This window comes from Typopeltis vanoorti, chromosome 12, assembly GCF_054136105.1.
Source record: "Typopeltis vanoorti isolate ZY-2024b chromosome 12, IOZ_Tvanoo_1.0, whole genome shotgun sequence".
In the NCBI taxonomy this organism is placed as follows: domain Eukaryota; kingdom Metazoa; phylum Arthropoda; class Arachnida; order Uropygi; family Thelyphonidae; genus Typopeltis; species Typopeltis vanoorti.
Genome location: NC_143560.1, coordinates 116,030,329 through 116,042,342, shown reverse-complemented (window position 1 = coordinate 116,042,342; position 12,014 = coordinate 116,030,329). Strand labels below are relative to the sequence as shown.

The 12,014-nt window shown below is 34.8% G+C and overlaps 1 protein-coding gene across 1 annotated transcript in view; it reads left to right on the top strand.

Annotated features, from left to right (window-relative positions):
* Positions 1–12,014, top strand: part of LOC150101159 (ubiquitin carboxyl-terminal hydrolase 8-like) — a 338,380-nt gene that overhangs the window by 221,652 nt on the left and 104,714 nt on the right. The window contains exons 17-18 of the mRNA XM_090401220.1: positions 10,293–10,526; positions 10,623–10,765. Coding sequence (XP_090257346.1) covers positions 10,293–10,526; positions 10,623–10,765 — 377 coding nt within the window. The remainder of the gene's footprint in view (positions 1–10,292; positions 10,527–10,622; positions 10,766–12,014) is intronic.

Below are 12,014 nucleotides of genomic sequence, written 5' to 3'. Positions count from 1 at the left end.
TAAGCCACCATATATCACTAAGAATATGCTCATTTGGGAAGCGAGTGGCATATGCTCCATGAAATTAGATGGAATCTGCAGTAAGTTATTTTTCTTGGAATTACCTTTGGAACTGCTTGGAAATGTTTATTCCTATTGTCAGTGTTATTCTTCATGCTTACTTCAGCAAATGAAGGAAAGATATTTTTCATGAAATTTGCTTGCTAAAAGATATATGCAAGTATTATCAAGTGAGACATGCTTCTTTTATGATTTGAGGAAAATTGAGGTAAAATAGACTGAATAAATGAATGCGTACAAAAGAAATAATAAAATAAAGGAAGATAAAGAAGACAGTAATTAAATAAATGCTGCAAAGAGCCCCATATAGTCAAGTGAAACTGTGAACTACATTTAAAACACGAATCACAAGATATGACTTATATACACTGGTGTGCTGGAGACAGCTCACACCGGCTTGGGTGAGCCAATTGTTAAATTTAAAGAATTTTGCACTCTGGTTGTTAAACCAATAGTGGCTATTAAAAAAAAAAAAAAAATGCACACATTTGATTCCATGATGGCTGGTGGCATTTAAGCAGTGAATGGTGACATGGAAAATCCAGATAGGGCTTACTTATGTCAGCTTATTGCTTCCTTACACTTCCCAATATGCCATCTTTTCTACAGGAATATTATTTTTCAACAGACATCTGCTCCATTCTAGAAAGCAAAAAATACGCATTTCAAGAATTGTTGCGAGCCGTATAAGGTCATTATTTATTATTATTACGTGACACCTTCAGGGAGTCTATAGACTCATCGAAGGAGGGCACCTACTCTACAACCCTCTGTCTCCATCACTCAATCCACCAACTACAATGAACTGCAACTACAGCAGTGGCATCTACTGCCTGCCATCACTAGTATTTTCACAGACAATCACAAACATCCATTCCCACAGCGGGATTCGAACCTGTAGCCTGCAGAGCGAATATGCTAACCACTTGGCCAACCAGGCCGGCTCATAAGAAGAAGAAAGATCAAGGGGCAAAATTAAGGGGAATGTTTGCTGATAATGGAATTTGTGTGGGAGGGGTTACAATTTTTGCAGGAGAAGAATAGAAGAATCTACTTTTTTTTTAAACTAGCAGGTTGTTCATAATTTATCGGCACATTCCTGGTCACATAGCAGCTGCTTACAAGCTCATGTATTAATCACAGTAGAAACAAAACTAATAGCTTTTGTAGATAACTTAATCCATATTACAAAAAAATAAAAATAAATATGGCAATTGCTTCCCAGAAGTCTAAAACTGGCATTCAGTCAGAGCAGTTAAGATTTGGACAATATCAAGAAACAGATGATCACATTTAAATGTACTGTAATGAAGAATCTTGATTTCCAAAGAACTATGGAAACGTGAGCAGGACACTTGATAGACACATTTGGCAAGGATAGAGGTTGTAATTTGTGATTGGTAGGTGATACAAAATCAGGCAGATCTGAAGTGGTTTGAAGGTGGTCTACAGATTTATTTGTGAAGAATTCATGCTATTTGTCATCATTTCAGAGTGTGGAGATTCTTTTTACATCAGATTGTGGTCTGACTGAAGGAAGATAACTGTTGATGATTTTCTGGAATGTAATTTCGTTATAACTATTGGTCGTAAAAGTGATTTTTATTTTACCTTCCAACAGAAGTGAATCAGTGGTGAATCAGAAGTGGATGGAAGTATCTAACTAATGAAAATTTTCTATAAACTGAAAGCACATTACTGCTCATAGAAGTATAGGTTAGAAGTATCCGAAAAGGAAAATCTCTTATTTGATTCACTTTCAGTAGTGAATTTGATATGGAATACAATGAGTTTATTTTATCCAGAAATTGTAGTAATTCTGTCTCTGAGTGGGATCAAACTGTGAAGATATCACTCATGAGTCAAAGACAGATATAAAGTTGAGGGGAAATGATATTCATTCATCTTTACACCATTACCCATCACATAAGGCAGATATCAAAATTTTGCATGTCAAAGCTGTCATCATAAATATATCAAAGCTATCAGAACTTTTGCTCATAATTATCATACTCAATCTCCACACATTTATGTTCTTCCCAAGGTTCATAAGGATGGTTATCCATTATGTCTTATGGTCTTCCTCTGGGTCTCTTCCTCAATCCTGGTGTCAAATGCCTTTGCCAAGAGTAAAGGATCTGCTCACACACATTGCTGAAGCTAACAATATCAATAATCATGCAGAGGTTTCTGTGGTTAAGAAGTTCAATAGAATTATTTCGGTTTTGTAACCACATTTTTATTAAAAAATACTGTTTTTTTAAAACTAAACAAGTACTAAAAAACAAACCCGACAAGTTTCGTTAGTCGTCAGACTAACATCTTCAGGGGTAAAGATAACTAACAATTTAAAGCACAAACTATAAGAAATTATGAAAAAAAACAAGTTCATTTGTTGGTATTATGAACATCAAAAACGTTCGTTAAAAAACCGAATAACAGATCTATACAATAACAATATCAAGTTTCTTCCTAATATCGCTATTTTAATATAATTCTACAATTGATGCTATCTGTTCTCTCCATTTTTTTCAGAACTCTCATATCTCTGGTCTCCAGTCTTTGATCAAATTTCATTTCTAAAACTCAGCTCTCACAGATGCATACATTAAAATTGGTTTGAACCTTTTCTTGTATACATTTAATGTTTTGACTAATTTTTTTTTTCTGAAATTCCATATAAAGCTATTCATTTCACTTCCTATCATACAAGTTTTGTTATTCCATTGTCTCTTTGAAATTTTATTTCCAATCTTCACTGAAATTGTACCTAAATAGCTGAAATGTTTTATTTTGTTCTATAGGTTTTCCATTTAGATTGCAGTTGCTACTTTCACTGTTTTCGCTGTCTGTTTTCGCCTTCTTTGTTGTTTTATTGTTGATTTTCATACGAAATTTATTATAACAGTTATTCAGTTTAAGGAGTCCTGCACAGTAATACTGGATTCATTTAATCATAGAACATCATCTGAGAATTTGTGTAAATTTTTTCACTTGCCTATGCTACTAATTATGTATTGGGTTTTATCCTTTATCCAAGTGTTAGCAAGCAAAGTTTGCTCCTGAAGTACTTTCAGGACTGGGGCAACTCGTGGTAAAGATGGTATAAGTTCTCATCACTTGCCTTAGTATCTCCCATAATGCAAAGCACATCTCTTTGTGGACATTTATAATGTTATGCATTAAGGGAAGGGCCACTACCCAGATTGGTTTTGACTTTTATTGAGGTGCTGTTTAAATAAAGACCTCTCAAAAAATTAGGTGGTCTCCCAGACCACTCCCTACGAGTGACTTTCCAACTCAGTGGTGGTTCCACTCAGTGACAGGCTCACCCCACCACCAAGCAGAGCCATAATCTCAGCAGTGGCCCCATTCAGAGACAGGCAAAAACCTACCCCCAAGCAGAGCCTCTCACATCTCAGGGAAAGCAATCACTTCTGCACAAAAGGACGCCAGTGGGAGCCAGACCCAGAGATACTAAGGTGGAAGTAATGGAGAAGTCATATTTACCTATATGAGTTGCCAAAAGGTGTTACCCCCCCTATTATTAAAATTCTCCAGATTAGAGATAAGTTTATGGAAATTTTTTTCGCTTGGTTATGCTACTAATTATATATTGGGTTTTATCCTTTATCCAAGTGTTAATAAACAAAGTTTGCACCTGAAGTACTTTCAGGACTGGGGCAACCCGTAGTAAAGGTGGTATAAGTTCTCATTACTCTCATTACTTGGGTCTTGCTCCCACTGATGAGACCTCAATAAAGGTCTAAACCAGTCTGGGTAGTGGCCCTTCCTTTAATGTATAGCATTATACATGTCCACAAGGAGGTGTGCTTTGCATTATGGGAGATACTAAGGCAAGTGATGAGAATTTATACCACCTTTACCGTGAGTTGCCCCAGTCCTGAAAGTACTTCAGGTGCAAACTTTGTTTGCTAACACTTGGATAAGGGATAAAACCCAATAGCATAACCAAGTGAAAAAATTTCCATAAACTTATCTCTAATCCAGAGAATTTTAATAATAGAGTGCGACACCCTTTGGCAACTCGTATAGGTAAATATGACTTCTCCATTACTCCCACCTTAGTATCACCATCTCTGGATCTGGCTCCCACTGATGAGACCTCAATAAAGGTTGAAACCGGTCTGAGTAGTGGCCCTTCCCTTAATGCATAGCATTATACATGTCCGCAAGGAGATGTGCTTTGCATTATGGGAGATACTAAGGCTAGTGATGAGAACTTATACTACCTTTACCACAAGTTGCCCCAGTCCTAAAAGTACTTCAGGCACAAACTTTGTTTGCTAACACTTGGATAAAGGATAAATTCCAGTAAATATTATCAGAGAATCTCCAATTTTGATACTAAGCTTATTGCCACTTTTCTTCATTATACGATCTATATAGATGATGAATGATAGTGGAGATAGTGTGCACCCTATTCTTTCACCTGTTTTATTGACAAACCATCTTCCTGTAGCTCTCCTAATTCTAACTGCTGATTAACAACTCAAATATAGACTGTGCATTGTACAATACATGGTCTGTATGTCCTGTTGTCTGATACACTATATCTTGTGTACACACAGGATATCGTGTATCAGATATCACATAATTATAGCATTCTGAACAGCTTGTTCTCTTTGAACCTTGTCATATGTTTTTTTCCAGACCTGCAAAACTCAAATACTGATCCTTGTTGTATTATAAATTTTCAACACCAGCAATGTCTGAAAATGGTGTGTTTAAAGCCAAAAACATTAAATTGCCAGCCTAGTTAGCTGAGTGGTTAGTGTACCTGCTTTTCAACCAACAGCCACGGGTTCAAATCGCACTACAGGCATGGATGTTTGTGATTGTCTTCAGGTGGGAGATGAATTTCATCACCTGGTGTGCATCCACCACCCTGCTTGTTGGTTGCCTGAAGTGGCTTCAAAAAGTTTAATGTTTGGTCTTTAGAGCAGGGTTTTCTTATTATGTAAAAATAAATAAATAAATAAAAAATTACAAAAAAAGTTTTCTAATAATCTTTCCTGGGTAGGAACCACATAAAAAATTTTAAAAGTGCTAACTGAAACCTCACTGAATGGAGTATTAACATAACAGGCATTAGTATAATAATGTGTTCCAAAAAGACCGTTTCTGTATTGATGCAAAAAAAAAAAAAAAAAAAAAAACTCATAATTCTCAGATTCTCAATAGGTATTATTTGATGTAATGAAATGATATAGCAGAGCGTTTCTCAACCTTTCTAATCCCAAGGACCAGTAAAATACCTAAAACACTTGTAAGGACCACTAAATTATGTAATTTTATGTAACTGGAAGTAAACGATTAAAAGTGTATCATCATTGACAAAGTTTTAATTTTTATTAAGCAAATAAATAATATGATATAATTATGGTACTACTTACTTTTAATGAGATGGTTGAGCTTCTCAGCCCTTGCAGAGTTGCTGGATATCTGACTCAATATTGGTCAACTTCAGTTGAAGATCGGCACACACACACTAAGACGATTTCTGTATTTTGTTTTTATTTGAAAGAGCAATGGAAATCCTTTTTCACAAAGATAGGTTGTAGAAAACTGCATGACGATTTTCAATTCTTCTTCAGGAAATTCACTTCTCACTGAACACGAGATCCAGAATCAAGCCAAACTCAGATCACGGAATTGCATTTTAAGCCCATTGTCACTTAAAAACTCAATTCACTGTTAACGAAAAGGTTGTTCTCGTGACTGTAAGCCTGAAATGGATCATGAACCCACAGAAATTTCTTATAAAAGTTATTCAGAAAATATGTTTCAAAATTTTGTTTCAGAGTTTTGAGGTAGTCACAAACCCTTTCCAGAAACTCAGAATCATCAGAAATATCATTTTCCACTAAAAAGGATTCCAATATTGGAAAGGGTGCAAATTGTCCGTTCTTTTACATAACTAATCCATAACACCAGTTTTTTTTTTTTTTTTTAATGCCTTGATTTTGTTGTAGGTATCAAGGACAGTTAAAGAATTTCCCTGAAGCGAGAGATTTAGTTCATTTAATTTGGAAAAAAATGTTTGAAAAATAGGATAGTGGTGATAACCATGCTTCGTCAACAAGGAGTGATGCAAAATCAGAATTACGTTCATTTACAAACAGTAAAACTTCGTGCCTTAATTGAAATAGCCTTGTTAGTACTTTGCCGCTGGAAAGCCAGCAAATTTCAAAATGAAGCAAAACTTGTATATATATATATATATATATATATGCACTGCCCATTTCATCGCAGAATACTGAAAATAACCTGTTATTTAACGGTCGAGCCTTAATAAAATTAACTACCTTTACAGTCTTGTATAGCACAGTTTTATATTACGTTTATTTACAAACAGTAAAACTTCGTGCCTTAATTGAAATAGCCTTGTTAGTACTTTGCCGCTGGAAAGCCAGAAAATTTCAAAATGAAGCAAAACTTGTATATATATGCACTGCCCATTTCATCGCAGAATACTGAAAATAACCTGTTATTTAACAGTCGAGCCTTAATAAAATTAACTACCTTTACAGTCTTGTATAGCACAGTTTTATATTCTGGTGGCATTCCTTTGGTGGCTAACTCTTACCTATGTATGAAATAATGTACCCAATTCATATCCAGAGCTACTTCTCTGACCATAGAAACAACTCCATGCCTGCCTGCCTGCCTGCAAGGACGTGAGCTCCATCCGAACAGAAACCCATACAATTTTTCCACTGGATTCCTTTCTGTATTATGTAATTATTCAGTGTGTGAAATATTTTTTCTCCAGTTGTTCGGGATAACAAAGTTCTACAAAACAGAATATCATCATGAATGTTGTTATTATGCACATATCTTACGTGGCACATTAACTGTGCATCATTTGTAACATAAGTAGTCTTGTCTATTTGTAACACATAATAAGGGCTCTTCTTAACTCTTTTGATTAACTGAGATTCTACGTCATCTGCCATATCATTAATTCTGTGACCGACAGTGTCATTTGAAAGAGTAATTAAATCAACATCTTTTAGTAACTTGTTGCCAAACATAGTTTTTATCACATCTTTTATAGCTGGAAGTAGCAAATTTTCCCCAATAGAATGGGATATACCTGTTTTCACTATGTGCAAACTTAAGAGAGAGGATGCCTCCAGTGCCTTGCTATTAATTGATCCCATGGCCGAAACTATCTTTCTCATGATTTAATGTCCCTAAGCATCACTGAAAAAATTCAATTGGCTTATTTTTCACATCACCATATTTAGTTTCTAAATGTCGCCAGAGTTTTGAAGGTTCATGGACTCGTTCGACAACACCTCAAAACACATTGAGGTTTCTGTTCGCTTTCATCTTCACACCAAGTAAACCCAAATTCCAAATATGAACTGTGATATTTCCTACTGCATTTTTTCTTTGCGAACTACTTGTTTCTTCTACTTTAACCACCTTACCGGCCATTATGGATCAAATATGCATCCTCATACACTTTTGTATCCATCATATATTTCAATGGTATTACAATTTTAATATGCACTTCGCATCCATGGTAATTTGGACGTATATATATATGTCCTGGCTGGTAGTGTGGTTAATAGTATCAGATTCAGTGGCGGCCGGTGAAAATTTTAAGTGGGAATGCTGCATATACAAAATTAGAAAAATAATTCATTTTTTCCTAATCAGTAAACCAATTTATTAATAAGTAAATTTACATAAAAAATCTACTTTATTAAAATATTACTTAAAAATAAAATCTATTCTTCTATTATTTCCTTGACAAAATTTTTCAATAAAAATATTTCACCCTCACCACGAACACTCACCAATGATAAAGTTTCATATCTCACAGAAATAACGCACACAAGCATACAATTTTTCTGTAGAGACACTGCTCGTTGAGCAGTGTCGGATTCCCTTGTTATGTGCAGTGGCAATTGCAAACGAGTATCAGCGAGTTTAGCCACAACTAACCGAACGTGATAATTCTGACACTGCATTAGATCGCAGTGCATTTGTTTCGTAATCTAAAGCATTAAACGAACAATTCCAATTATTAACTATTCAATCAATGTCGAAACATAAGCTGTAACCTTTAACATGTTGTATTGCATTTATATAATGTAAGCATTGCAATTATTTATAAACATAAACAAAATTTAATTTTTTTATTTTTTCCTTGGGGGCGTTGCAGTGTCACAGTGCTTATGTACAAGCCATCACGGATCAGATTTACTCGCCATTAAAACACGTGTATAACAATTAGGGTGAGCATCACCTGTTTTATTTGCTTTTCTTTTCAAAGTTCTAGTTCTAAGCCACTTTTCCATTATTAAAAAACATTTCTGAAAAATATATAAATACTGTGGTTAACTCACGAGACACTTTGTCCAAGTATCACTTAGCACTTCTGCAGATATACTGAGCCTTGATTGAAGGAGGAAAACCTTTTCGATAATAAAAATCAATAAACAACAAGAAATTGGTTGATATGTGGATAACAAATGTTTACTTCAAGTCTGACAAAACAGCAAGCGAAAGTGGAAGCAATAGAACCATATGGTTGTTCACTTCACCCCTCTTTTATCACTCGTCATTCTGCTGCTATTTGTTAGTTTTTTTTAAGTATCCATTTTATTTCAATAATTTTTACTTATTCGATTTAAATTTTTGTTTGGATAATTAAAATATGTATATTTACAGGGTGTTCGGGATAAATTTGACAGTTTCGTAAGGAAAAAGAAAATCTTCTTTGTATCTATTAAATTTAATGAATTGACAAAAAAACATTACAGGCAGAGTTAATTACAATACTATCAACAAGATTTACTCAAAATAACCACCATTAGCATCGATCACAGCTTCAATTCTGCTTCGGAACCTCGAACAAGCTGATGCTACAGTCTCCCTGGGAAGGGCCGCAAAAACTGTTTTAATTTTATCCATTAACTGGGCTTTTGTATTACTGGAAGTGCGATTGGTGTCTTTTTCAACTGCGCCCCATACAAAATAATCCATGGGGTTAAGGTCTGGGGAGTTTGGAGGCCAAACATTTGGACTGGTGAAGTCGTAGAAATTTTCAGACAACCATTTTTGACTTTTCCCAGAGGTGTGGCAAGGGGCCGAATCCTGCTGCCATACATACGGCCTACCATTGGCTACCCTTGTTATCCAGGGCTTGACTACAGTTAGCAACTCCACGAACAAAGCCCGAATTCCAATGCCAGGGTTCTTCAACACCTGTTCCTGCAGATTTGCGAGGAATTCTGCTGTACGAACGCAATCAGATCGTCTGCTAGGGATCTTTCTTCTTGCTACATCCTCGTAGTCACCATTGCAAGTCTCTAGTTCATGCCTGATTGTTTTTACTGTATTCAGGGAGCATTGGGCAGCAGTCGTAATATCCTTATTTTGATGGCGGGCACGAATCATCATGATACAAGTTATTCTCTTCCATGATTCAGGTGGGTTCCAGCTATCCATCCTTTCTGACATCTTGTATATGAATGAAGAAGGGTCCAAACTTTTAAATGAAGAGAAGTGTGTGTTAATACATGTAACTTACGGAAAAATATAATTAATTATAAATATGTCAAATTTATCCCGAACACCCTGTATTTATTTAATTTGTCTGCCTGCGAACCACCTGTCCCATCGTTGTGAACCAAAGGTTGAGAAACACTGATATAGCATGATCAAATGGATTGATATCGTTTAGAAAATACAACATAGTTTGCACATGTGAGCAAGAATGTTTGAGAACTTTTTGGAATGCTTGAAAACAGAAAGTTTGAGAATATTTTTGTAACTCTCAGAAATATGTTTCACCTTCATTTTGTAAAACCAATAATTTAGTAAAATTCCATAAAACCAGTCCGGTGTTGGTTTAGTGAATAGCTAACCTGTTTGTCGTTCATTTGAATCCCATTTATGTGGATGTTTTGAAATTCTTTAAGTGGTGGTTGATTTGATTGCTGGTTGTGAGACAATCATCTTACTTATTTGAGAGACCTGAAGTTGCTTGAGCGGGGGGGGGGTACCATGTTTGCTCTCTGGAGTGGGTGAATTAGATAATATACCCTTTTGCCTGCATTATAGACAGGATTCACATAAAAAAAAAAAAAGTTTATTTTCTGTATTTGGTTGTAATATTAAGAGGTAGTGCAGAATTGTGGTCATATTTAAAAACATTATATTCATTAGAAAAATCTTTTTATTGGTTTCAGAAAAATCCATCCAGAACCATTAATTTACCCAACCTTGAAAATCTATCTGATTCTGTAGCAGCAGATAGATTTTGGCAGCATCACACTGATACGAATCAGTCCATTATAGTGGATTTATTTGAAGGTCTTTTACGTTCTACTTTAACCTGTCTTCACTGCCATACAACTTCCAGCAATTATGAAGTATTTTCCTGTTTATCACTTCCAATTCCTAATGGTAAATGCACACTGTTGGTGAGTTTTTTTTTTTAACTTTGGATTTGATTATGAAGTTGTCTTGATAATAATATATAATGAGATTGTAGATGACGTTGTGTATGTCCTCTTTAGGACTGTTTGCAGTTATTTCTTAGAGAAGAAAAAATGGAAGGGGAAACAGCATGGGATTGTCCTCAATGTAAACAGAAGCAGGAAGCTAAAAAGAGAATGGTTATATGCAGATTACCTCAAATTTTGATAATCCACCTGAAAAGGTAAGTCATTTTAACTAAAAATAAATAAATCAGAATAGTCAGGTTAGAAAACCTTTGATGGAATTCTTGAAACAGAGAAATAAATATATAAACTAAGAAATCTATATTTCTGGATTCACTGTTATTTTTGTAGCCATATTATTTTAGGATTAAGAGATCATTTGCTTTTAAACTCTGCTGAAAGTGCTTTATAAAAATGCATCTCCACAAATCTTTAAGTTACTCAAGAACACTATTGGTGGAGCAACCATACTAGTACTATGGAAGGAAGAAAGAAACATGTTAGCATTAGATTTGAATATGTGTAGTTAATTTTTATTTATTTAAAGACGTACATACAAATTGAAAAAAATTCTACTCGATGGTAAATTTATAGAATTTGATCAGTTCAAATATCTGGACAAGATTGAATGTTAGAACAAAAATTACAAAAGCAAACACTGCTCCAAAAACAAAACCACAGGATGGGTAACAAACCTAATAATTACAGTTGGATTACTACATGTTATCGACACTTGATCATTTGGTTTCCCTGGAAGTGAAACTTGGACCTTCTGAAAAGAAATTGCTGATATTTGAATGTCATAAATTTCTGTACGACTTCTAAAAATACCTCACACTGATCATGTCACAAATTCAGAACTGAGGCAAAGAATCAACTCCTTTGCTAGCCCAAGAAATAATATAATATATCCTTTCATAACTAGGAGGCCATATTAGCCAACTTAATGGCCTCTCGGTGTAAGCCCTTGAAGGACTTACTCCAGCAACTTGAAAAAAAGAGGGGGAAGTCCCAGAATAAACTTGATAGACAGTATAAAAATATTGGATGAATGCTTTATTTAACAGAGCTGAAGCAATCAAGAACTGACTGAAGGATTTCTGTGAAGATTGTTTCCTGATATCCAATCAACAACCCAATACTAGAAAGAAAAAAAACATATGAGAAATTGTTCTTCCAAAGAGCAGCAATAAAGGGAATGAATGAACAGGGAGAAAGATTTATTCTGGGAGTGTTAAAATGTGAAATGACTGCTGGCTGACCACTGCATATCATTGGATTTGAAGGAAAGGTGAATTACTGATTGTCATATGACACGAATGCTTGCTATGAAAATATCTGTACTAGGGTTTGTCAGTTTTTAAAAATTGGGTTTAAAAACCAGTTATTTTGGATAAATTTGTAAAATTCGAAAACCAGTTTTTAAATTTAAAAAACTGGTTTTAGATACTAGAATTAATACATAAA